This window comes from Rhinolophus sinicus, linkage group LG11 (assembly GCF_036562045.2).
Source record: "Rhinolophus sinicus isolate RSC01 linkage group LG11, ASM3656204v1, whole genome shotgun sequence".
Taxonomy (NCBI): Eukaryota; Metazoa; Chordata; class Mammalia; order Chiroptera; family Rhinolophidae; genus Rhinolophus; species Rhinolophus sinicus.
Window position 1 is genome coordinate 21,144,186 of NC_133760.1, and position 27,651 is coordinate 21,171,836.

Below are 27,651 nucleotides of genomic sequence, written 5' to 3' on the forward strand. Positions count from 1 at the left end.
GATTCTTGCTACCAAAATTAATAATAATAGAAAAGATTCCAGTTGAGTTTTGGAAGATTTTTTTTCTCTTACGGTAACATTACAGAGTTCAATTTGGTGGACAAATGAGCTCTTGAAGGCTTTCAACAATTTTATAACAGAGCTTAGATTCAATTCTAAGAATAGTGACTACGTAACGAGCGAGGAAGGACTAGTTCATTCCTGGAAAGGCACTGATGAGAAACACCACTTTCCCTGGCATGGGCACCTGAAGCAGCGTGGCTGGACCTCAGAATGGTCCCCCTGCCGACACTGCCACAGCACATGCTCTGTTGAATCCACACACTGGGCACGCAGCAAACATATCCCTGAACACCCTAAACGTGCTTCCCTAGGATGTGAGTTTAAGCTTATAATTGATTTGTTCCACGGGATTTGAGGAACCGTCTGAGTGCTCATATCCTGACATCCAGGTGAGAACTTCAGTGCATTTGATCGTATCTTTTAGGATAATTATTGTTGTTTTTGTTCATTGTATCTGTTGTCTTAACAACCTAACCACAGTGGTTTAAAAAACCCCACCAGAGAGAAAACATTCGAAACACCTATCTGTCCCTTAACTTGTCTTGAGGCGGATTTATTTCTCCAGACCAAATTGGAAATCACAGCTGCAGGTGAAAAGGGGAAATTCTTTTCAAATCCCCAGAACATTTTTGAACCATAACCAAGGTGAGGGATGGGTGTCTGTGAAATCTGGGTGAAGGGTCCTTGTCATTTTTCAGATGCCAAGAAATGTCTTCATAGAACTTACAAAGGAATAAGCCTTTTTTTCATTTCTTTTGGTAAATAAAGTGCTGTCTGTAGGGTTATCCGGAAGGGGTTTTAGATGATATATTTTGTGCAGCTGAATGGATGTTATGACAGCTGAGAGGGATGCGTCCCAGGCAGCAACTGCTCATTTCTGCCTATTACGGACTCAGGGATCTATTGGTCTAGGCCAGCATTTGAGTTTTTGTCAGACTGCAGAAAAGGGCCACAGTATCTCTGAGTGAGCCCACAGAGATAAAGGGAGTTTTCTTACAGTTCCTTATTTTTGCTTGTTTAGAAATTATAGTTCTGCTTATACAAGTAATGTGTTCAGCACAGAAAATTTGACAATACAAAAGTGTGAAGAAAAAATTAAAAATCACCAATATTTCCTGGAATGCGAGAGAATTACTCTTAACCTCACAGGACATTTTTTTCAAGGTTTTCCGTGATTTGTATAATTGGGGTCATACAGTTTACTAACTTTAATATTCTACCTTTTCCACTTCAGTTTATATGTGAAACACTTTCTCCTGGCTTAAAAATTCTTATGAATCACAGTTTTAGTGATTGCATATTATTTCATCCTATGGCTGCCCCATAATGTATTTATCTAGTCTCCTATTGTTGGACATCGAGACTGTTTTCCAACATTTTACAATCATAAATAAGGCTCCAGTGAAGAACTCTACACATAAATCTGTTTCCTAGTATATAAGTCTTTGACACCATTTCTGATGATTTCTTTGAGATAAATTCCTAGGAGTGCTATTACTTGTGTCAAAGAGTATGACTGTTTAACAGAAGTGGGTACATGATGCAATGTGTCCTTCAGGAAGTTTGTACTACTTTGCGTTCACTGCCTAACTGTTTTTTGAAAGCACTACTGAACACAACGTGTTTTCTTGTCACTGGGATGCAGCTCTATTCAAAGAGGTGGGCAAACCAAAGATGAAAGCTCTTATCAGCCTTACCATCAGCATCCAGGAGGTATAGGCTACCCGGCCCAGGCAGATGGGTTGGGATATGCTGCCCTATACTAAGAAGATCATAGCCTCTTCTTTCATGAGTTGCCCCTCATCTCTGCCTCACTTCCACATACTTCCTATGCTAGTGTGGTAATGAACTACATTTATGCAGTAATATGTGTGGCTCAAGGGAGTGCTATTGTTACTTAAAGTTTCCTGAAGGGGACAGATTTCCAACTCAGCTCAAGGGAAGGTAACAGTGAACAAGCACTGGATAAGAGAACCAGGGCATACAGTCTGTGCTCTCAAGTGTCTCCTGGACTAACAGGGCATATGAGAAATACTTCTGTGGCAGAGACAATTTTATGTTCTACCTGGTTATACAGGTAAGCTGCATTTCTCAGCTTCCCTTGCAGCTAGGTTGGGGCCTTGATTCTGGTCAAAGAAAAGTGGGTGGACATGATAATGTCACATCTGGATCTGGCCAACCCTCCTTCTCCCTCCCCTGTAAGAACCTCTTTCCTATCTCTCTTCTCCTTCCACAGCAACCCTGGAGGCCCCACAACGAAGAGGCAGTTTCACAAGATGGAAATATCCAAGGAGCCGGGGTTCTTGAATGACACTGTGGAGCAGAGCCATGTCCCCTGCACCCCAGACTCCACCATCGGCAGTTAGATTGTGACATGAGGGAGCAATACATTTCTGTTAAGCTATTGAGATTGGGGGGTTATCTATTACAGCAGCTAATATTGCTTATCCTTATTAGGTCTCTCATGGACAATTACAAAATAATTGTGTGTGTGTGTGTGTGTGTGTGTGTGTGTGTGTATGTATGTGAGACAAAAATTATCCTGAGTTATGAAAAGAGTGGCAGCTCCCTCTGGGGCTAGGGGTGGGTGATGAAGGAAGGCTTTGAGGATGAGGCTGTGTTTGGAACGACTCTTGAAGGATTACAATAGTAGGTAACACACATTGAGTTCTCACTATATTCCAGAGGCTGTGTTAAGAGCTTTGCCAGATTAGCTTAGTAAATCCCCCCAATAACTCTAGGTATTATCTCCTTTTACATCTGGAGAGAATGGGGCCAGGAGAGGTTAAGTAACTTGCCTGAAGTCCCACAACTCTCAGTACAGAGCTGCATATCAGATTCAGCATGCTTACACACAACTTAGTACTGCCAGCATATCAGCAGGGTTTATCCACATGGCAGTTACTTGGGGGAAGAGACCAGGGGAAGCAGCAAGAGCAAAGGCACAGAAAAGAGGAGAGATGCAAAACACTGTGATTGGTGGGCACTGACCGTGGTGCTGAAAAGCGGAAGCTGCCCTGTGGAGAGATCTACCGAGTAGGGAGGTGTTGCACTCAGGGCAGACGTCCTAGCACAGAGGCATTGGAGAATGTGATATACTGGGAACCACCAGACATTGGCAAACCCACTCAGGCCTGGACGTTCTAGTTTTAGCTTAAAACACATGAACCCTCCAAGGCCTGTTTGGCAAGTTTGTGGGAGAGCAGCTGCTCATGGGGCTTGGCCTGGACTTGGATGTGGCCTCTGTGACTGGCACACAGGATGCACTCCCTGGACACATGTCGACTGAACAAGCTGATGAATGAAACATGCAAAGATGTCATTTAGAAAATAAATGAATCAGAAGCACCGCATCCATTATTAGACTGCTTTCTGCAGCCACCCATTGGCCCGTTCAGCTGCCCCTTCGCCTTGTCTGTTCCTAGACATCCGGAGAGCAAGTGCCTCATCTTTTCAGCGACTGAGGTTTTCTATTCTGGTTCAGTAACTGCCGCCATCCCAGAATTAAGTAATGACAAAGTGAGTTATTATCCAGTCCAGCTTCAGCTGGGGATGTAACCTGCAGCTGAGTTACCTCACGGTTGGATCACTTGCATGACTGTCTAGGCAGTGACATGAAAAATGTCCCCTATAATTCCTCAGCTCACAGCCATATATCCTCAGAGTCTTGACTCTACGCTTCGTAGGGGAATAATGTTGTTTTGTTGAGAAGGGGAAGAGGGTATAATTAGATTCCTCTTAAATGTTACATTCAGCCTTGTTAATCAAAAATTAGTAGCTCTTAAAAAAAATAAACACAACTCAGCTCCCCAGGAAGCTGATAGCAGTTCCCATGGCCTGTTTAATTACACAAAACAAAACAAAACGTGTTCTTCTGCCTCTCAACTGTGGAATTAACAAAGTGAAATACAATGGTGGCCATATCCGGGTGGTGGGATTAAAGGTGATTTTCAATTTGCTTCTTTATTCTGCTCTGTGGGTTATTTTTTCTACCATGAGAACATATTTCTCATTAAAAAGAATTTTAATGACTAAGAAAAGGAAATATGAGATTGCATTCTAAAAACCTGTCGACAAAAGCAATAGATGAACACTTTTTTGAACCACCCCACTCTCATTCCATTCCCCAGAAGTAACCACTGTAGTCAATCGGATGTATGTCCTTTCAGACAAGTTCTGAGGCATTTTCCATTTTCTTCATAGCACCTATTATGTTTGGAACCATCTTTTTGTTTCTTTCCTTTCTTCTTCTCTAACCATTCCCCAAGAGGGAGGCCCTGTTTGCCTGTTTCCTACTATAACCCCAACAATAATGCCTGGCACACAGGCGGTGCTTATTAAACAATTGTTGAATGAACTAAAGAAGGAAAGGATCTGTGTGGAGAGGAAATGTGCTATTTAAAAACCACAAGGTCTTCCAAAGAAAGTGGGGCCCTTTTGGTCTTTTGCCATGTTTCCATCTGCTAGAGGTGAACCTGAATCTCATTGGGGGCAGGAACTGCAGAGAATTGAATTGTCCCACAGGGGGTCTTTGTTTTTGATCTCAAGACAGAAAAGTGACATAGGCAATGACATGGACGAACCCCAAAATAACTGTGCTGAGTGAAAGAAGCCAGACAAAAAAAGACTACGTACGCTATGACATTCAATTTATATGAAACCCTAGAGAATGCACATGAATCCACAGTGACAGAAAGCAGATCAGTGTTTGCCTGGGGATGGGGGATGGGGTGGGCAGGAGGGCGGATTTCCAAGGGCGCTCTTGGGGGTTAGCTCCAGGGGCGTGTACCTTATGTCAGAACTGATCAAATTATACCCTTTAAATATGTGTGGCTTATTGAATGTTAACCACACCTTTATAAAGCTGTTACAAAAAGAGAAGGGGGGTGGAGAGGAATAAATTAGAGAGAGGACAGGAGTCACCATATGTGCTGAGGTTGGGGGACTTTCAGGGGATAATGTGTCCTGGGAAACATACAGAGGGATGAGGCAGTGAGAAGAGTTTGCAGTTAAGGGCTCTGCAGGGCTCAGGTAGAGCGACCTGGACATGATATAACTGCATCCTAGTCCAACATCCTCAGTTAAGTGGAGCACGTGCACCAAATTCTGATGACGATGGTGAGTGTGTGCGTGTGTGCGTGTGTGTGCGCTCGTGCGCACGTACACACCAAGGGGGAACGGAGGGAAAGGACAATGTGAAATGTAAGAGACTGGCACATACAGGACAGTGAGAGGATAAAGAAATGGAACTAACCGGCTAGAAGTGGACACTTGGAGACAGAAGCCACCCCTAGAAACGCAGGACCTCCTCCTCCAACCCTCTGGAATTTGCATAAATCTTGGGGAAGCCTTGGGCTTGCTCCGAGGCATGGAATCAGGATTTAGCACCAAGTTTATTTAGGTCTTAAGGGCAGGCAGATCCCAGTTGACATCTGGATGCTGCCACCACACTCCATGGCTTTTGTTGAATGAATATAGGAATATTATTTTGATCTGTTGTCAGGAAAGCAACTGCTGCTAGTTTGAGTATTGACAACAGGAGGTAGGCTGATGATGGACGGGCTGTCACGGGGCTTAGCTCACCTCTCATCCAGTTGGCATGTTTCCCAACACCTGGTTTTGGGGGCCCTATCTTACAAGTGATGCATTTAGCAAACGTTGGCTGATGGCTTGCAATGGGGCAGGCAGTGTACCAGGTGTCGAGATGAAAACAGTAAATGTGAGTCAGGCTGTTCTCAAAGAGCTCACAGTATAGACTAGAACACAGAGGAATAAAGACACCGCCTGACGGGAAGGGTCGCACTGTAGGGGTTGGCACACTACGGCCCACAGGCCAAATCTGGCATGCTGCCTGCTCGTGGAAATAAAGTTGTTTTGGGAACACCGACACACCTACTCGCTGATGGGGCGGCTTTCAACAATAGCAGAGCTGAGTGGCTGAGAAAGAGACGGTGTGGCCTCCAAAGCCTCCATTACTTACCATCTGACTCTTCAGAGAAAAATTTTGCTGACTTCTGCTCTGATAGAAGACTGTATGGAGCAAGAAGCGCTGACTGAAGCAACAAGTTCAGCAGTTATTGACCCTGCTCATCGTAAATCCAGCTCATAGTGTTCCAAGCTGGTGGGCTCAATTAGGAGGAAGAGTCTTCCTCATACTGGCTTTGTGGTTTGGTGAGAAGCAGCATGGACCTCTGAGGGTAGCCCCTCCCTCCCCAGGAGGAAGCAACAAAGAGATGCTCGTAGCCCCTCCTCAGATTTCTAAGGCAGCAGTGCCCTGAGCACTTGGGTGACACCATCTCTGCCAAGGTGGCCTCAGGGAGACTCGGGGGGGCAAGGTGCCTGGCCAGGGACACTGGCAGAGAGTGGAGAGAGAGAAGCGTCTTCTTTCATCCTCGCAAGTCCAAAGGGGAGGCTCAAACCAAAGAAGAGCATCAAGTGATAATTAAATAAATATATTTAATTAGCATGCTTTTGTGGACCCTGAGGGAAATCTCTTCCCAGATTTTGCTAAGAGATACTAAATATTAACCTCTGAACAGGAGTCACTATAAGTTAAAGCCTGGTTAAAAATTGGCTTTGAAAACCATTTATTTGCAATTTATTCATTAATTAAAATTTTACTGAGTGCCTACAATGTGCCAGGTGCTGTTCAAGACCATTGTGGTCCCTGCCCTCAAGAGGCTCTAGGCCAGGGAGGGGAGCTAGGCTGTGAAAACGCAGGCAGGCAAGAGTTGTCCATCCCTGTTATGTATAACGTCATCTCCAACACTGAGTCGCCAATACCAAATGGCTGTTCCTCGGAGGAGTACAGGGTTAGGTTCTGGCCAACCTCTTGTCACATTTTCATCAGTCAGTCAATAGAAAACCTTCTTTTCTTTTACAAGTATGTGCGTTTCTGTTTAAATACGAGGTTGAACAACTAAGCTCACGAACTCATCCTAGAAAACGTGCCACAGACCTCACTGCTGAATATCACTACAGTCACCTTCGAAGTACTCCCCTTGGGAAGCTATGCACTGACGCCAGTGCCTAGTCCACCCTTCAAAGTAATTTTGGAACTCTTTTTCTGGAATGGCCATCAGAGCTGTCATCGTATTACACTTGATGTCCTGAATGTCATCAAAATATCTGCCTTTCAATATTTCCTTCATCTTCTGGTACAGAAAGAAGTCACTGGGGGCCAGATCAGGTGAGTAGGGAGGCGGTTCCAATACAGTTACTTGTTTACTGGCTAAAAACTCCCTCACAGACAGTGCTGTGTGAGCTGGTGCATTGTCGTGATGCAAGAGCCATGAATTGTTGGCGAAAAATTCAGGTCGTTTTTGTCTAATATTTTCACGCAGCCTTTTCAGCATTTCTAAATAGTAATCTTGGTTAACTGTTTGTCCAGGTAGTACAAATTCATAATGAGTAATCCCTTTGATATAAAAAAAGGTGAGCAATAGCGTTGCAACAAGTTCGCGAACTTAATTGTCACACCTTGTACACCTGATTTAATATGTTTTTGACTCAACACACTGAACTCATGGCCAACAGCCTCCTTGCTCTCAGGAACACTAGCCGGCACTTCAGCATCATGCTTGGGGACCATTTTAAACAGCGAAATCACCAAACAAAAGCTCAAAAATGCGAAAAATGTAGCATCAAATAGACCGCAAAAAGCATCCTTGTTTACCACAAGGGCTGCAACAAGAAGGCAGAGTTGCCTCCTTTGACCTCAGCCCGAAATGTGCATGTCGGGCGACTCAAGTGTTTTCCTGTTCTGCACGGGTCTACAAATGACCGTGAAAGTACCTCAAACATTTTGGGGTTGCAAATAATTGTAGCATGTAGTAGGTGTGTGTGCGAATACAGAATGCATGAATAATGAGAATCAACTGTGAGTCAAGGCAGAGAGAGAATGATTTCTGTACAGTTCTCAAGGGAGGCCACGGGGTTGGAGTGGAGACCGCTAGAAGGAGAGAGAGCGGAGAAAGGTTGGAGAGAAAGGCCAACCAGGAGGACACTGCATGGCTAGCGAGCATGACAGGGAGGCAAGCATGGTGAGGGAGACCAGCTGGGGTGATTACTGTCATTGGGGTAAATGACAGTATGGCTTACACTGAGTTGATGCAGTAGAGTTTGAGCATTGTGTGGACTGAAGATAGAATTGGACATACACCTGCTAAGAAGAGTTGATGTGTTTCTCCAGTAACTAGACAATCTACATTTTAAGTACTTGTGAAATATTTACTTTGAGCTAGAGATGCTTAATGTCTAGGCGGGCAGGGTAAAACATCAACCAGGAATCACTCATCCACAGATGCTCTTTGGCAGCTGCTAAGAGAACAGGTCATTTCCATTCAGAAGGGACAGCTCATGTGTGGCAGGTCCATGAAGGACACGCAGATGGACGTCAGTACAGCCTCCAACAGCATCTTAAATTCTTCTCACTCTACCGATCCCCGGGTCCTCCCAACTTTACAGATTTTGAAAGAAGCCCCAGACACAGAGAATTCAAGTGAATGTAGAACAGAGATGAAACTGACCCTCTGAACACCGACCCTCAGCTCATATAATGAAATAAAGATCCCGCCTGGAATAGAATTTTCAAGAAATTTTATGGGAGCTTCAAGAAGCCATACATTCTACTGGGTGCAGGTTTTCTTTCTTGCTTGCTTTTTTTTTTTTTTAAAAAACAACAGTTTCCTCTCTTATAAAATAAAAGAAAGAAATATTTTCTTGTTACAAAAACCTCTGGCATAAATATATGAGAATTTGAATTCCATCCCTTCCACTCACAAACTCTTCAACTGTCAGCATATCTTGATACCTCGGTTCCTCCTCTGTAGGACGACTCGACCACACCCACTTCAGGGGCCCAGAGTAGTAACGAGGTCACACACCATCACGTTTCTCGATACATTTAGTGACTTTCCACACTTTCCTTTCCGATTTCATTATGCGCTATTTTTCATTCATGGTTACTATTCTTTTTCCCCAATCATTTTAAACATAATTATTTAATAAAAGTCTAGTTGTTTTTTTAATTCATAGATTTCCCTTCCTTTTCTTTGGAGCCCCGCTATGGATTTCCATGGGTGAGGGAGGTTACTGTTTCCCCACCGTTTCTAACTCTTGCAGAAAGGGGATGTACCTATGCCTAGTCGACAAGGATGTAGGCTCATGTCTGGTGCAGAGGAGTGTCACTGTCACCCTTCCTCTTGAGCCACGGAGTCACAAAACATTTCTGATCCCACCCTTCAAATGTGCAGAAGAAATGGCCCCAAAGTGGAAAAGTGGCTTTCACAGTGCTGTGCTGGGTCATATCAGAGCCGGATGGATGAAAAGGAAAAAGCAGTAACACCGATCCTATTTTACTTAAAAATCTTGATAGTTTATCATGAATTTTTTCATTAATTTTGATTTTAAAAAAATATTGTATTAAAAGATGACCTAACTCGACGGCCGGGTTTTCGGCACTCCCTGAAAGTATGTGCCGAGGAGCGCACCTCACTCATCTCACCCGAGTCCCAAGCCCCCACAGGGGGTCTGGGGGAAGTGCTCCTTCTCTGCTTTGCAAGTCTGCCCGGGGCCTGACCCTCCTCCTCCGAAAGCCACGTCTCCTGCTCTGCCCTTCCCCACCCTTGGTGTCGGTGAAGGTGGACCTGGCCTCTGCCCCATGCCACCTGTGCTGGTTCTGAGACACACACACTCTCCATGCACTAACTGAATGTGCAATTGTCCCTAACGTCACAAGCGCCCATCCCCATTGAGAGCTGCCAGGGACAGCTAGCGGTGGCCGGAAAGTCTTCCACAGAGTCGCCACGGGCGCCATGGAGAACTCAGATCGGTGGAGAGGGTTTGTCGTGGACAATCATCATTTCTGTCGCTGCTCTTCCTTCATCGTTCCTCAGAGCATCCTCGTTTCCCTTTTGGACAAACCCCTGCTTTGTGTCATGTGGGTGATGGGAGGGAGTCCCCACTCCTGTTCGTGCCTGGATGCAGCAGGAGTAGGTATGGGATATGCTACTTCGCTCCAGCAAACTGGGCACTCTTTCAGTGAGTGACGTGCGTGTGTGTGTGTGTGTGTGTGTGTGTGTTGTGAGGGGTTGGTGTGGAGCCCACACTCATGGCATGGGATGTGTAACACGACAACCAGGCTATTCCCTGTGCAGTAGTCCCTGTTCTTTCCCCTCTTGAGTTCTATTTGGTGGCCACCCATTTTTTCTCAGCGTCTCCTCTGATCTCCTGTCTATTCTGTGATCTCCAGTATCAATCTAGTAAATTCTTGTTCTACTTCACTTAATGTAGCTGGTGATGGTTTCTGTTGCTTGCAGCCATGCAATTGGATTGATGTTGTACGAGAAATAATTAGAGGTTCTGAATTGTACATTTCTCTTATGCTCACAGGGAATGGTCTCCTTTGCTTCATCTCAGTTCAAACATTCAACCAGATCCTAACCTTGCTTGGGTGACAGTCTCTGCAAGGCATGGAGCTATTTGCATGGCACCACATGCTTTACAGAGCATCTTAAAATATTGATAAATTTAATCCTGATGCCCAAACGAGAAACATTTACTAGCAGAAAATATGACTACATTATACGTACATTCCAGAAAGACTGCAAAATCTAGCATGCCTGTCCACCAAAAAGCCAAGCTGCAAACCTTCAAAATCGGTTGTTTGAATCTTATCGATGATCATGGTTTACCAAGCATCCGTTTGCTCTGTCATCCCTGAGTACTTGCTTGCAGGCAAGCACACGACACATGACAAAACGTACTATTCAGGAACTTCTACCTGCTCCCTTCAGTTTTCCCGGGAATGGGGAAGAGACTGTCCTCAGGAGGTTTTAGCTGTGAAGATCCCTTGGGCTGGCTTGTGGACCAACCCCCAGCAGGGATCTCTAGGAGCAAAGGTGGAAACCTATCATCACTCTTGGGAGCTGTGACGAACTTCCGGTAACATTCTTAATGAGTGTTTCCATAGACTTCCTTTCCTGTAAGTCCATAAAGCAGGAAAAGCACAGACGATAGGAAAAATAGTACTTTTATTCTCTAAGAGCCGCTTTTAGAGAATGGCTACAATTTCTTTGCTAAGAATGATAATCCAAGCACTGTACCTGCCTCACCCAGTTTATCCTTCACAGCGACTCTATAACCTAGGTTATTTCACCCCTTTAACAAGAGGGGAAACTGAGGCACAGAGCAATTCAATGTTTGCCCAAGGTTACATATCTGGAAAATGAATGAGTGGGGATTTGTGCTCAGGAAGTCTGGCACTCGACTGGCAGGGAGAGCCACTGGGTTGTGCTACTTCCCTTTTCAAGGCCACATGAGAGCAGGGGCCTGTCCCTTTCCAATGCAGCCCTCTGTGGGCAGGCCCTGGAGACAAAACTGAGTCTCTGATGGAATGAACAGTCAAGATCTGTTTCTTTTGCATCCATCAAGAACATACGTCTCTCAAGGTTGAGATTTTCTAACCTACAATAAGTTTGGCAGTGTGAGGAAGTGAGTGTATGAGGGAAAATTGTTCTCTCTAAGGCAACCATACAAATATGTGGCACAGGGAAGGGGGCATGAAAGAATTAAACGGAAAACACCCTGTGACAGAGGTAGCCAGTGAAAACGTTTAGCGCGGTCAACCGTGCAAGAGGTGGATGTCCAGCAGGAAAAGCCATCCCTGTCAGATGACAGTAGAAAGAGCTTCTGGGCTGCAGGAAAGAGCACACCTTGAACATGCATCCCAGGGCTTCCTGCAACTTCTAGACCAGGCAGCTCTATCCAAACCATCTCCCTGTGGCCTAATAGTCATCCGGGTAGCAGAGACTTTTGCTTTGGAATTCAGTGGCGAAAGGTGTCCTAGATTTCAGGACTACCGGCTGAAATCAGAACTAGAATGGACAATTTTATGCTGAGAAGTGGAAATGCGGTAAAGCTATCGGGCCGTTTGTGATCGTCCACTGAGGGCTGAGCTTCTCTGGCTTTGGTTTCGGGAGGCAGGAGAGTAGCCAGGTGAAGAGGTCTGTGTTGCGACTGGATTTCCTGCATGTGAATCCGTGTGACCTTGGGCAAGTTGTTCTGGCATCTCCTTCCCTTATCATCCTCACCTGTGACACAGGGTCACGGTAGCACCTCCCTTACAGGGTTGTTGTGAAATGAGAGGCGATTGCACCTAACAGGCTTAGAGAAGAGTGTCTGCGACAAAGTAAATGGCAGCTACTCTGTCGTGACGGTGGAACATCACTGCAGCTCCACAGAGGCTGACTTAGCATGACCGTGTCAGGGAAGTGGGCTGGGGGAGGAGGCAGACCAGGCTGATGGCAGAAGAGGAGGAGATGGACAGAGCCAGGCCAACCTAGGGCAGGTCAGCTCCTGGCGGAGTGTCCACTCCACCCTGGGGCCCGGAAAGCAGTGCCTGTATAGCCTCTGGATCTGCTGCTTTGCGGCCTGGCTGCCCAGTGCGGAGGACGTGCTGTGTTTAACTGCTGGCTCAGTGATTCTCAGGAAACAGCCCCTCGTGTAGGACATGCCAGGCAGAGCTGCTCCTCCTCGGGACGCGGGCGTGTCCCAGGGCATCACCCTGGGCCTCCTTTCTTCTCTACCTGCACTCACCTGTTTGAGGATCTCAAAGGCTCAGGGATCGACATTCCATCTGAAGGACACCAGTCTACTGTCGCTACCCCAGACTCTCCCTGCTGTTGACCCAGGTCACCGGCTCCCTACCTCCGTCCCAAATTCAGCATGATCAACACCGAGTTCCTGATATTCCCCTTCGCCAAGTCACTTCTCTAGTGAGCTTGCTTGTTTCAGAACTGGGCCACCCTGTTCTTCCCGGTGTGTAGGGCAGAAGCCTTGGAGGCAACCGTTACTTCTCTCTCTCTCTCTCTCTCTCTCTCTCTCTCACACACACACACACACACACACACACACAATTGGTTAGCAAATCCCCTTTGCCATGACCTTCCAAGCATAGCCAGCATCTGTCTGCTTCTCACTGCTTGCACTTTCCCACCCAAGTCCAAAGTCAAACCCATGGCCCCTCTTAGCTGGATTACTGCAGCACCCTCCCCACTGGTCTGCTGTCTCCCTTCCCCTTAACCCCTCCCCACCTACTCTAAAACCACCAGAGTGCTTAACTTCCTGTCTTATTCAGAGTAAGTGTTACCCCTACCACAATAACCTCCAGGCACACTCACCTCCCTCCTTCATCTCACAGCCCTGGACACGCTGCCTCAGAGCCTCTGCACTTGTTATTTCTCCTGTGTGGACGCCTCTTCCCCACAGAGCTGCATGGCTCACCCCTCGCTTCCTTCAGTTCTTTACTGAAATGTCATGTCACCAGCGAAGCCTTTCCTGGCCCCCTACCTGGGGTTATGGGTCCTCCTCCCCTTCTCTGCTTTATTCTCTTTCATCCTACCGATCACTCGATACATACTGTTTATTTCATTTACTTATTTTCTTGCTTGTTCTCTCTCCTCCACTGGAATGTAATCTCCACGATGACAGATATTTTTCACTGTTTCTGCTGTTGCTGTATCCCCAATGACTAGAAAAGGGCCTGGCATATTATAGGTGTTCATTAAACATTGGTGGAATGAAAGAACGATTCAGTGATTAAAGAGGTGGCTCACACAATCCTAAGCCTGGTCCAAACCCAGAAGCCCCATTTCACTTGAGCAGCCCTCACACAGGGATCCAAGGCTGTGTATATAAGGTCTCACGGTGAAATTCCTGCCAACACCTTAGCCTAGAGAAGGAACTCCCCGAGTTAAGCATATGCAGGAGAACTCTAGTTTACAGTCACATCACTTGAAAATACAAGCTTTGAGATTCATCTGAAAAGCAAACTGGGAGCAGATGATGAAATGCATTTCTTGAATTAATTATGTGACTCACTGACTGCAGTGCTATTACCTGTGTTCATGCTAAAGCTGTGATGAGCCCTTCATGAGACCCTAAGGTGAGTGTGTTTGCTGTCTGGTATTGGTGATTGACAGACAGACTGAGATAAAAAAAGTTAATCAGCTATTTTCCCTATCTGACTGACTTTGATTGCAACCATGAAATATGTGGCTTTCTCAATCAATGCTATAATTGGTTGCTCCCGCAGCAACCCTATTTCAAATGCCTTTATTAAAAAAATGAAAACAACAACAACAACATAAAAACAACAGCTAAGCAGATTTAACAGCTTAGAAAACATTGGACAAGAAACAATATTAACATTTGTCAATGTTTTCTATATTAGTTCTGAGAATTAATTTCTCAGGCAGATAAGAATGACCATCATAATTATATTCAAATACAACCAATTTGAAACCACGCTTTCAATAATGAAAGTCTGGCCTATGGCAAATTTATAACAACATATGTAATCGAAGGTTAAAAAGGTGGTTGAATTGTAAAATAACCTTTCAACTGTTTATTCAAATGGTCAGCTGTTTTATAATAACCAAATCGAACAGCTCTAATTGAGGTTAACAATGAAAATCTTCCATCTCTGGATCATTATAAAAGCCAGAATTCTATTTTTAAAGATGTTAAAGCTTTAAAGATTCAGTTGTTTAATTTATGAGGCCTTGTTTCCTACCGGCATCTTCAAAAAAGAAAATCTGACCACTAAAAATAAGGGTCAGCTGTGCTAATATATTTGCATAAATAATTAAAAATTCTAGAGCAGAGTAGGCAATAAAATGTATTACCACCATAAACTTCCAATGGAAGAACATCACTTTAATTAAAAATTACAAAGGCACAACTGTGAATAATTCATTTGTATTTCAAGCTCTGTGTTTGTTGACTTAAGAAATAAATAACTCATTCAAAAAACAAACCCAAACTAGAAATGACCTCACCCCAAATACTGTCACTGAGGTCAATAACCACATTTAATTAAGATGAGATGTTAATAATATATTTTAGTAGACAGAGGCTCCTTTCTTAATTTCCCCAGGTAGCAGTGTTATTATTTGGCCTTTAACTTCTAATTAAAATTTAAAAGGTGGGAGTCACCCCAAATTAAACTCTTAAATCTGTTTTTGAAATCTCTTTTTTAAAACAGGAGTTTGAAACCCCCTTTTTTCCTCCCAATCAATGGTAAGCTAGTCTGCCTCTATGAGTCTGTTTCTGTTTTGTCTAACCAATACGCTGTATACCTGAAACTAATGTAAAATAATATTAAATGTCAACTATAATTAAAAACATAGTCACGGGGATATAAAGTAGAGCATAGGGAATACAGTCAATAAGATTGCAATAACCATGTACAGTGTCAGATGGGTAGTAGACTTGTTGGCGTTAGCACTTTGTGAGGTATGTGTCTAATCACTGTTGTTTTGTACAGCTGAAACTAATAAAAAAATGTATGCCAATAAAAGAAAAATGGCACGCTACATTTCGAATCTCTCTGTTTCTGAGAATGCCAGTGCTGACAAAGTCCGAATTTTCAAGGGAACTGATTTTCGCCATCTAATTCTCGAGGTCTTAGAAGATACAGAATAAAATGTTCCATAGCCAGCCGATGATTTTGCTTGATTTCCCATCATTTTTTTGTGTGATTTCCTTTGAATGGGCTGCAATATTAGATTAAACAAGGCGTTAAAGAAAGGGCTTGATGACTCATAGGAAGACCAGCAAAAACTGAAATTGGGCATTTTAACTAATCTTTTGGGATTGAATTTTCATCACTGCACATTGCATTCTGTACCAGTTTGAGCCCAGGAGTGAATTCTACCAGAGCCCAAAAGCCTCCACGTCCAAGGAGGAGGAGAGGGAAATGACATTAAAAAAACCCAAAGAAATCAGGACAAAGTAGGTTGCAGTCATCAGAGAGATGAGGATCTAATTTGGACCTGATTCAGATATTCTGTGTTCAAAGAATAGGCTCAATTTGGATCAAGGCTTTGGAAGAAGAGCCGGCTGACCGCACATGGCTCTTTAATGTAAATGTCATGGACCTGGGAAGTCCAGTGAGAGGTCTGTCTCCTGCTCAGGCCTCCCTCCTGGAATTTAAAACAGGGACATGTGTGAATGTTTGTGTGGTTGGTAAACATTAGTCGATGTTTGAAGATGAAAAATAATAGCAATAACAATAAACTATGTCTACTTATGCACAAACATGTTTGCACCCAGACACCCCCAACCCAGTTGCCTTTAATCCATATATCCCTGGGCTGGGGCCGTTGTATGACCTTCAAGCCTCTAAGAATTTTCTCTATGGTGGCCTCATCCCAAGTCACATCAAACATACCGAAATGTACCCACATTGCAAATACATTTTTTTCCTGTAAAATTTTTGAAATGATTTTTATACTTTTGCTTTTGAAATCATTTGGCTACCAGGAATATTTCATTAATAATTCCCTGTGATTTCTCTAGTACATATTCAGACATTCTTGGGAGGTAAGATCTCCCAAGGGTTTGCGAGTGGAAAGACCTTTCTGCAAATGTCAAATTTAACCTGCTGCAGTTGTCACGGTGCTATCGACACTCGATATTTATTCATTTCAATTTTGCTGTTTTCAAATTTGGGAGACAATAGATTATGTGGTCAGGTCCCTGACATTTCTGTGGGCCCCTGGAGAGTCTGAAGGTCTTGGTGCTGGGCCTAAAATGTTTCCTTAATTAAATGGTACGGATGAGGCTCTGGTGCTTTATCAGGGCTGGAGGTAAATGTGACCATTACTCTTATAGGGCCTGAAATGCAGCGGGAAGATGGACACGTAAGTCAGGAATAACAGTAGAGTGTTATGAGGGTTATTCCAGGTGTTCAGAAAGCTCTGGGAGCACAGCCTGAGGTCAGGGTATACTCCCTACGGAGGTGATGCTTAAACCAGCATCGGAAGGCTATCCAGGGGTGGGACAGTGGTGGCAAATGAAGCACAGGAGTTGTCCTTGTAGCCTCTGCATACCTCACTTGCATGGTTTCCTTCCAGAAACTGAGGCTCAGAGGGTTTACACTTTCCTCATCAGCAAGAAGCCAGACTGGTAATTTCTCATTCGCAGGGTGGTTGTCAGCAGTAAATGGCTTTGGCAGCAGAGCTTTGGCAAACTTTTAGATAAAAATGTTAGGCGTTTTAGTCATAGTACTAGCAATATCATTATCTTCATTCTCAAAGCATGTGTCTGCAGGGGATTGTGGACATCTTTATCTAGTTTGGTCTGGACCCAGTTCCCAGGAGGCAGGGGCCTGCACAAAGCCATGGGGATAGTGGGGTTTCTGGCGAATTCAGGGATCTGGTGACAAATGCTTGGAAATACGCAATTTCTGTTGCTTGGCTCTTTCTCCCCTGCTGAGGACCCCTGGTTCTTACTTCCCAAGGAAACAATTTATGTCCTTCCTTTCTCCCTGCCCCTTCCTTCCTTCCTCTCTCCTTTCTTTTTCCTGGGAACATCATCATTTGCAAGGTATGCTCTTGCTGTTCTGATTATAAGCTCCCTGGAGGCTGGAGGCAGAGACCGTTTCTTTCACAAGTGAATACACACAGCCTAGCACTGTCAGGCCCATAGTGGGCTTTAAATAAATACCATTTACACAAGGAACGGACAGGTATAATCCTTGCGCTTTCCTCAAGCAAGTTGTCTTTAGCAACACAATTACTAATTTGATGGCGTAAAAATCTAATATCATGGCATGTTTTCATCTTTTAATATTTACCGGTATTTTTTTTATTACATAGAAAAGTTCAATCCTCAAAGGTGCCCATGGCAGAAACTTCTAGTTCACTTGAAATATCCACTCTTCTTTTCTTCCTTAGTAAGGAATCCCAATTTTAAAAGCTGGTTGCTCTCCAGCTATAGGACCATACTTCCCAGTATCCCTTGCAGCTCAGTATGGCCATGTGACTGATTTTTGGCCAATGAGATGTGGTTGGCTTCCAGGGAGTCTCCTTAAAAGAAAGGAGTCACCCTGTCTCCCTCGCCCTTTTCCCATCCTGCCATCGGGAATGCAGATGAGAAGGCTGGCACACTAACACCATGAGGCACCATGAGGAGGAGGGCTGCAGCCTAGAGGTGGTAGGAACGGTGAGCAGGAAGGTGGCTGGGCCCCTGACAGTTTGGGAACAAGTCCTGGACTGCCCTGCCTACTCTAGACTTATTTTTATGTGACAAAAAATAAACTTCTCTCTTCTCTGAGCCACCATCATTTTGAATTTTCCTCTTGTATTTATTCAAACTTAGTTTGCACAGATGCAGTGTTGCTCAACATATACTTGTGGGGCTCCCCAGAAGAATGATCCTTCCCCCCCAAAAAATTATATATATATGATACATATGATTTTATATATATGATTATATATATATATATATATATACACACACACACACACACACACACACACACACACAGACATATATATATATATATATATATATATATATATATATATATATATATATATATGACAGTGATAGGTAATTTTACGTGGGCAGGGACAATATTTTTCCTCAACACCTGTCTTATGTGTTCAATATGTAGGAAGAAGTGTCCGCGCAGAGCTGTTTACTGCAGACCCTAGACAAGATGAGTTCTGCCTGAAAAATGTTCGGAATAGAAATTGCTACTTGGTTGCCTCAAAAGAAATCCCATGATTGTTAAGAGAATGAAATAAGTCCTCTCAGGCCATTCAAAATTATTGAGCTGCTGGGTGCATCCCCAAAGTAACCAAATCAAAGCTGCAACGGTTAGTCCCTGTTACTCATTTTACTGTTGGAGAATGTTGAGCAAGTACAGTTATTTCCATTTTAGTATAATTATCATTGAGCTGCTCTTTCTGACAATAATTAGCGAACAAGTTCAGCTGCACAAGTCTGCTCCTTATTAGAGAAAATACGTGTCACCGAGAAGTGCCTGATTCCTGTCTCGTGCGTGCACGTAGGACAGGCTCTACCTGGAAGGTGGAATTGAGTCTTAGGTCATTATGTGTCGAGAGGATGGGGTGTGGGAACCAGCTCTGCTTTAGGACGACATGTCAATATTTACAGGACTTTGGAGCCGAGAACTTTCTAACCATGACATCAATCCGAATCATAAGGGAAAATACAGGTTTGATTGCCTAGGTATAAAAATAAAAACCCAAAGAACTCTTTATATGACAAAAAGTATTAACAATATCAATACTTTTGCTCAAAGTGTGTTCTGAAAATTCTTCACGATGCATTTAACAATTTATCTACAAGCATACCCGCTGACCTTTTTCTTAAATAACTGCCAACAATTGGAAACAAAATATCCAACAATAAGGGAATGAATAAATTAACGAGTACATCCATGTACTACAGTAATAGAATACTATCCAGCGATGAAAAATAATTGCTATTTCTTGATATGGAAAGCTATTCACCATACACTGGGAAGTAAAAATAGCAGGTTCCAAAACCAGGTGCATGCTGGGAGCTAGTTTTGTAATAAATAAGAGAAGTACTCAGACGTGTGATTGATGGAGATATACCCAAGTTGTTAAAAGGGGATTTTTGTTGGGTGGGATGATTACAGATTTTTTATTATCTTTTTCATTCTTAACTGCCTTTTCGAAAGTTTCCTCCATGAACTATGTTAACTCTATAATAAGGATAAGAAGATACAAGTTATTGAAAAGAAGAATTTCATCTGTCACTAGACCGCTGCTGTCCGTTTTGATTTGGCTAAGAGCAGAGTGCCATGAGCTTTGCAACACGTTCTAATCACCCAGGATTTTTAGTGAGAATATTCACTCTGATGCCTGGACACCTCCTGTCTTTGGCGTTACAGGCTTCTCCGAGATCAAGGCGCCTTTCGTTGATGTTAATGTTCCCTGGTGAGATAAAAGAGTGCCTAACACGGCCAGCGGTGGAATTGTTGTGCCTGAGATGTGCTTTTCATCAGAGAAGACAGAACTTGGGCCAGGACCAGGAATTAGTTAGAAGTAAATTCCTAAGTGTTGTGGGGGTTGGGGGTGGTGAGGAGGTTTCCCGTTTTAGACCCGAATCAGGCTGGTCAGGTGAAGCGTTTCCCACTGACCTGAAAAGCCCTGAGTGTCTGGTTACTCATTTGAGATGAAATGAGGTTATCGGAGCTGAGTCACAGAGAATCTTAGAATGAGAGAGAGAGAGAGACAGACAGAAAGAGAAAGGAGGAGGAGGAAAAAGGGGCAGGGAAGAGAGAAAGGAGGAAAAGAAAGAGAAGAAGAAGGGAGAGGAAGGAGAAGAGGAAGCAGCAGAGAGAAGAGGAGAGGATTGGGACGAGGGAAGGAGAGAAAGGGAGAGAGGGAGAGAGAACAAGACAGAGACAGAGAAGAACAGATGGCCAAGAGAGAAAGGTGGACATAGAAGGAGGGGACGACGCCAATAGAGACAGAGCCGGAGGGAGACAGGGCAGAGGGAGACAGATACAGAGAAAGAGACAGAAGAAATGGAGAACAAAGGATATATCCCGAGAAGCAGGCACAAACAGAGGGAGACACAGAGAGAGGAAGACTCGTGGACACACAGAATCACACACACACACACACACAGGGACACTCCCAATAACCTGCATGACCATGGAGCCCAACGCAGTGCCACTGCGGGGAGTCAAGCCCTGCAGGGGAAGATGGCTGGGACAGCATCTTTTTGTGTGTGCCTCTGTCAACTAAACTCACAGCTCTCCTTGAGACAACAATAAGAGTCCTCAGGGTACAGTTCTTACAGTTCTTCCCTCTTTCAATGCTTGCTCTCCGAATAATTATTAATACAGCAACAATAACAACACCACTCACAAGGCCATGAGGTCTGTCTGAGAATTCTGGGGAGCCAAGCTCCCATGATTAGAAAACTGCATCGGAGCCTGGCCCCTCCCTGCAGCCTTGCTCACCCTCTGCACACACAGCCCCCCAGGGACAGTGCTTCTCAGTGTACAGGATGAAAGGCTGCAAATAATTAACGGGCTGAGCCCTTTTTCCCAGGAGAGTTCCTGTAACAGTAAATAGCTCAGCCTGTCAGTGATGTTATCCCTGTCTTTGATGAGCTCAGAACCAGCGCCGGGAGGGGAAGGAAGGAGGGGAGGGGAGGAGAGACGGATGGGAGGGGAGGTCCAGTCAGTGCCAAGTTGAAAAAGGGTCACTGCTGGAAAAGTCTGTATCCCAGTAGGAAGGAATGTGCCTGAGGAGTCAGGCCAGGAAGAGAAATGTGTGCTCCTCACCCCCAACACACGTATGTACTTTGCTTCAAGGCTGGAAAAGGGCTTTGTCCAGGCACTGCTCAGTCAGACCAACTCATAAATGCTAGAACTCTGAGGCATACCAGCTGCAGACGAATATTCAACTATAGTTCATGAAGGCATTCACAAAATTGCACTTGGTCGCAGTGGCTCTTGGGGGTTCCTGATGACTTAGCATCCATTCCCATCTTCTAGGAAGAGCCTCCTGTATTCCTATGGAAAACCACCCCTCCAGGTTGTCCTGTTTAGAGGCTGGGTGGAAGGTGGGCTCACGTACCAGGACTAGCCCATGGGCACATTCCACCCCCTTGCTGTGCTGTTTGGTTCAGAGAAAAGTCTGTGTCCCAGGGGGCTCAGAGAGACCCAGACCTGGCCCTTGGGTTAGTACTACTGACTGGGAAGGATCTCTTTCTGCTGCTGAGGCCTGTGTGGTGGGCAGTCTCACCCCTCCACAGCCATCCCGATATGGCTGAGGATAAACCCACCCCAGGGGAGAGCAGAGCCAAGAGGCGGAGAAAGAATATATTCTGAGCACCTGAATTCTCCCACTGGAAGCCCTAGTCCCCATAGACTTTTATCAGTCACTCTGAGATGGGTTCTGGCAACTTGTACCTGAGGGTCACCCCTGCAGAGACCAACTGCAGAAACATGAAGCTCTTCAGAGCTTTCTACATTCCTGCTTTTTACCACAAGTCTCACCTCAGGTAATGTACAGATTGTTTCTCTGACATTTTCTCACACAGTGGGTGCCTCTGACGTGCCACCTGTGCTAAAATGGGGAACCCTTGTACCCCAGTTTCAGTTAACTGGGTCTTTGTTCTCCGTGGCTCAAATCCCTCAGTGTTTTGGCTCTCACCGGTCACCGCACCCCTCCAGGCTGGAATCCCGCCCCCTGACTCAGTTCGCTGGGCCTGCTTTCTGTGGCCTGTCGCTAGCATCACAGTACATTGCCAGACACCATTTCCTTCCCCCGTCTCGATTGGCTGCCTACTGTGGTGAGCAGCCAGCCGCATCTAGGAACATCATCTCTGTTCAATGTCAACGGGCTCGTGACTCCAGCTCAGGCAAAGCAGACTCCCCCCAGGGCTGAGTGACACAGAATGGAAAAGGGCCGGAGGTGGTTCCTTCTCCTGTGAGACCCTGACATGCCGGCTGTCAGTTCCGTTACCTCGAGACTCACCCATGTCCTAATTCCTGTGCAATCTCAGGCTGGGTTCTAAACATGTTCTTCTATAAGCTATCTGTAGACTCTTCCAACAAACTTCTTCCTTTGCCTAAGTCAGCCAGAGCTGGTCTTAAACAAACAACCCCGACAGACCCACCTCTCCCGCAGTCTGTCCCATCTTAGTGGGACGTCTAGTCCCAGACACTTGCATCTGCCTTTTCCCCATTACATTAACCCTTTCATGCCTGGCAGCATCCCAAGTCATGCAGCAATGGCTGAGTCTCAGGTTTAGCAATATCAACGCCATTTAAAGTCATTTTCTCTCTCTTCCACATCCTATTGTAGAAGTCAAAAATGACAGTTAAGCTCCCCTAAAGACACCCAAAATTTGTCCAACTGCCATACAGTTTGTTAAGCTACAGGTTTCCCCATCTAAGTACTTAAGGAAAGCTTTCTCTTTGATGTTTAAATTGCATGTTTCCTTGGCCAGGTACCAAGCTGGAAAATGACAACAAAACAAAACAAAATAAAACAAAAAAAAGAAAAAAGAAAAAAGAAAGGAGAAATGGAAAAACAAAGATTGGCTATTTCAAATTCACATTATTATAGGATGTGGTATTATTTCGCACCGTTATCTAGTTCGTCTTGCATTTCATCAAGTTTTGTTGTAAAAATAAATCCCCGTTTGGGACTGAACACGAATTCCACTGTTTTTCTGCCAGCTTGCTCCACGGGAAAGGGGCTGACGTGCAAACTGTGAAACATTGTCAGGTGTTTCAAATCAGGAAACTAAGACACATGTTTATTAAAAGTGTGTCTAACACTTGATTATCTGTACCTCCGATGAGAAGAAGATTAGATTTTGGAAGAGAAAGATTAATAACTTTCTTTTGCGGAGATAAGCGCACATTTGGACCCATACGCCGATGGTTTATCAGGGAGCAACGTACCAGCAAGGGCACCTTGTTTTTGCTAGCATTAGATGCACCGTGGGTAATGATCATTTAATCTAATCTCTTTATGAAAATACTTTCTTTCTAAGCACTGGACAGAGCTAAAGAAAGGAAGACAAAAATTTTAAGGACTTCTTTTGGCCTGCCATTTACCAGTCAGAAACCCAATCCCGACGGTCCATTTCTAAACACCAGGCAATGTCTGCCCCTTCTCCTTCTGACAGTTCAGAGTCCATAGCACATAGCAGAGAGTACGACCTTTGCAGATTGTCTTGCTTCCATCCTGATTCCTTTGTTACTAAGCTGGGCAGCCTTGAGTAAGTTACTGAACATCTCTGTTCATAAGACCCTTATCTGTCTATGGAGTTAGCCAACGCTTTTCTCATAAAGTTGTGGTACCAATCCAGTGTCTGAGATGTGGGAGGCCATGTACGGTGGCTCTTTTCTCTCTCCCTTTGGGGACTGTGCTTGGTGCTGGCAGACCCCTCTGGTCATCTGGGAACAAAGAAAGCCCTGAAGCCACTCTCCTCCAGGGCTGGTGTGCTGCCGGGAATCAGGTGCAAGGGCAGTGTCCTCACCTTAGCAAGCCCAGTGCCCTGGTGCCATCAGCCGCCAGCTCTCCATTGTGACGTGTACTTTCAACTCACCCAGCTCATTCACAAATTTAATCGAATGGTAGCTTGCTCCTGCCAACCAACCCTTGCAACTGGGAAAGAAAAGCAATCTGTGCCTGCCCCTCCCCCGCCCCGTCTGTGGTTACGGAGCCGCTCACCCACCTGATGGTTTGATGTTGCAGCGTGTCCGGGTCCGTGGCGTTCACTGTCAACAACACGCTGCCCACAGAGATGTTCTCCTGCCTGGTCACCATCATGGGGTCGGGGTAGAAAACTGGACCCTCGTTGACATCCAGGACGGTGATGTGGACGGTCGCCGTGGAGCTGGGGCCGTAAGAGACGTCGGGTACTAGTGGGTCCTCGTTTTCCACTTTGATCAGCAGGGTGTGAAAGGCAGAAATCTCATAGTCCAGAGGCTGGAAAGCAGAAAGAGAGGCTCAGCGTGTGTGTCTGCCACACAGCCCCTCAGACACTGCATGAGCAGTGATAGACGTCCAGGGATGGAGCCAGGGCTTGGGGGCTAAGTTTATTGCTTGTGGGCAATTTGGGGTCGTTTTAAAAAACAAGAATATGAAACACACAGATACATACTTAGGTGTGAAAGTTGTTGATTTTTTTTAGATTGAGAAAGAAATGACAACACATTCCATGAACCTCAGAGATCTGGGGGGGCCTCCCTTCTAAGATCTCTGTAAGTGACTCACTGGCAACGCTGACATGAAAAGGCTTCCCACCTCTAACCTGTAACTCCACAACTCTGACACTCGCGGAGGCTTGCGTGGATGGGAAACACTGAAGCCTCCCGTGAGCTTTGTCTGCTTCCCTGCCTCTGTTACCTCTGTTACCATGGGAGAATGGGAAAGGCAAACCCAGGTTCCACTGTTAATGTTTCCCCCTCACCCACCATGAGGTCTAAAGGCTGGGGTCTCTACAACACTTAGAGGGTCTCCTGGCACAGGTGTGCATTTTCCAGTATTGTGTCATGCAGGGAATAGGATTCGAGGGGCCGAGACACATGGGGTTAAGTCCCTGGGCCCTTTCCCACCTGAGGGCATTTGAAATGTGTGGGGCTCATTTTCAATTGTCATTATGACTCAGGGCCTCTCTGGAAATATACTGGACCAAGCTAGTGATATCAGACACACAGCCATGTCTGGGACAGTCCAACACAAGGGTGGGATGTCCCACCCTCAAGGCCAATGAGCAACCCCGATGAGACAACCAACTGCCTGTCATAACACGTGGTGCTTCTACATGTGAGGCTGACTGGGCCCCGGCCCTCCGCCCCACCTTGGGCAGCTTTATTCATGCTGGGAAGTAATGCATTTAATAGGCGAAAGCACCATCTTCCCTCCCACATACGAGAGGGCTCAGGGTCAAGTCCTAGTAACTATAGGACCTATAGGACCACAGTCACGTTATCGCACCTTCCAGAGGCTCAGCATTCCCATCAATAAGGTCGCAGTACAAAGGATTGTTGTAAAGATTAGGGGAGACGATATATGTTGCACATCTTACACAGAGATTTATCTAGACTGATATAATAACAAGCTGTTAAGAGGATGAGGAAGAAGAATGTGGGATTGAAATAGCTGGGAGAACCACTGCCCTCCTGCGTGGTTTTTCAGGTCTGCTCCCAGGCTGACGTTCCCTTAGCATAAGACGAGCTTCATAAGGGATCAAGGTGTGATCCAAGACAGGCGGGGAGAGAAGCAGAGAGGGAGTCACACAGCACGAGCCTGGCCTTTTCTGGAGAGCAGGATCTCTCTAATGTTTATTTCCATTTGCACAACACTGCGGGTAATAGTTCCAGTGGTAGATGCCCTGGGCCTGTCACCTGGAGCTGGTGAATCGTGGGTCTCTACACCCTGTCCCTCCCGAGGCCTGCCCTGGGTCATGTTGGACTAAGAAGCCATCTGTTGTCCCAGGCATATGACCTTATTAATGTGATTTGTCTGGCGCAGGGTCTCTGTGTCAGGGATAGGAGGAAATTGAAAATACCTCCAATAAAGTTACAGAGCTACAATTCAATTACTATTTCATCAAGTGTCAGGAGACGGTGTGGACCACTGTCTTGGAGGATTGAAAGCCTGGAAAAGCTGGCCCACATGGGAAGGGTAGAGGAGCTGGGGTTTGTTGTCCTGAAGAGGGAGGATTTGGAAGTGATCCAACAGTGATTTTTAAGCCTGTGGCAGGTTTGGGGATCTAGGATGCTTGCTTTCTCCATGCTGTCTTCGCCTCTAGGACAAAAGAGACTTAAGATGAAGGGTGGATTATGTTCAGTGAAAGAGTGACTCTTTCACATTTCAGAACAGGTTTACAAAGTGACTAAGGGTGTTTCTGACCAGAGGTTTTAAAGAGCAAACAGGTGCTCATTAGGACCCGGTCCTGCACAGAGGCAGCACTTCCCGGAAAGCACACAATCCTGGGACTTCTGCTAGTTCTTCCGTACACTGACTGCTACTGGCTGCCCCGGGCCACGTCCACCCCTTCTGCCTTGCCCACCTCTTACTGTGGCCAGATTTAGATTTTCCAGTCTTCCTTGAAGGGGCATGTGTCAACTGGTAAATGACATATCATGGGAAATTGTCTGGGGAACCCATGAAAAAGATATTTTCTTCTCTGATGAGAGGAGAGGGGTACACAAGAACTCTCTCTCTCTCTCTCTCTGTCTGTCACCTGGCTGCCTCCTTGCTTCCCGCCGTGTGATGTGTGGGGCTTTGGCAGCCATTTTATGTCCCTGAGGAAAAAGCCAGAAGCATCTATGGTGCCCCTTATTGGCTCTCTGACACCTTAGGTTGCCAGCCAATCCTAGACTGGGCTACTTTCGTTTAATTACGGAGATCATTCAATTCTTTTTATTATTTAAGCCACTATCAGCCTGGCATTCTGCTGTTTGCCGCTGAAAGCATTCCGAACAAATGCACTGGGTGCTGGCAAAGTGGAGAGCACAGGGAGCATGGCCAGGCCTGCCTCTAGGAGGCCGTCCTGGGCTCGGACCCAGGGGAGCTGAAAAGCAGGGAGCGCTCAAGGTCCTGCGTAGGGATCCATGTGGGAGGCGGCTGAAATGAGGGGGAGTCTGCATCCCAACTCTGAAGCACAGGAAGTCCACTCACTAGGAAAAGCCAAGCGCAGGCAGAGCCCCAGGCTCTGTGGGCACCTCCTCCCCAGGAATGTGCAGAAACTCTTCATCCTACAGCAGTGCTGGTCCACAAGGCTATGCTCTGTGCCCAGCATCATGTGGGGCACCTCTCCCTCCTGTTCCGACTCAGCAGGTGTGGGGCAGGCCTGGCAACCTGCATTGTCACTAGCATTCTCCTATATGCTAACATTTCAGACTCACAGCATGACGGGCCAAAGTGGGAATGTGGGGGGAGGCAAACACTCCTTCTCGAGTCTCATTTTGCTTGTATTTAATTTCCTTCAAGCTGCAGCAAACACAAGTCCAGGCTGGGAGAACTGTGCTCTTCTAGGGTTCATCATGGGGATGGCTATTTACCCAGGCTTCATCTTCCAGGGCGGGTCTGGAAAACTGCCTGACGGCTTTGATAGATACAGGGCTAGCTGCGGAGGGCAGCCAGTGGCTGTTATTTTATGACTTTCACAGTTTCGAAACTGCAGGGGTGGGTGCAGGAGAGCAGTGTCAGGGTCTGTGAATAACTCTGCTGTTGCGTGTGTTATTAGGGGAGATGAACT

At 45.5% G+C, this 27,651-nt stretch overlaps 1 protein-coding gene across 1 annotated transcript in view; it reads right to left on the bottom strand.

Moving 5' to 3' along the window:
* Positions 1-27,651, bottom strand: part of CDH13 (cadherin 13) — a 984,505-nt gene that overhangs the window by 65,622 nt on the left and 891,232 nt on the right. Inside the window, exon 10 of the mRNA XM_019743731.2 lies at positions 24,118-24,371. Within this exon, the coding sequence (XP_019599290.2) occupies positions 24,118-24,371 (254 nt within the window). The remainder of the gene's footprint in view (positions 1-24,117; positions 24,372-27,651) is intronic.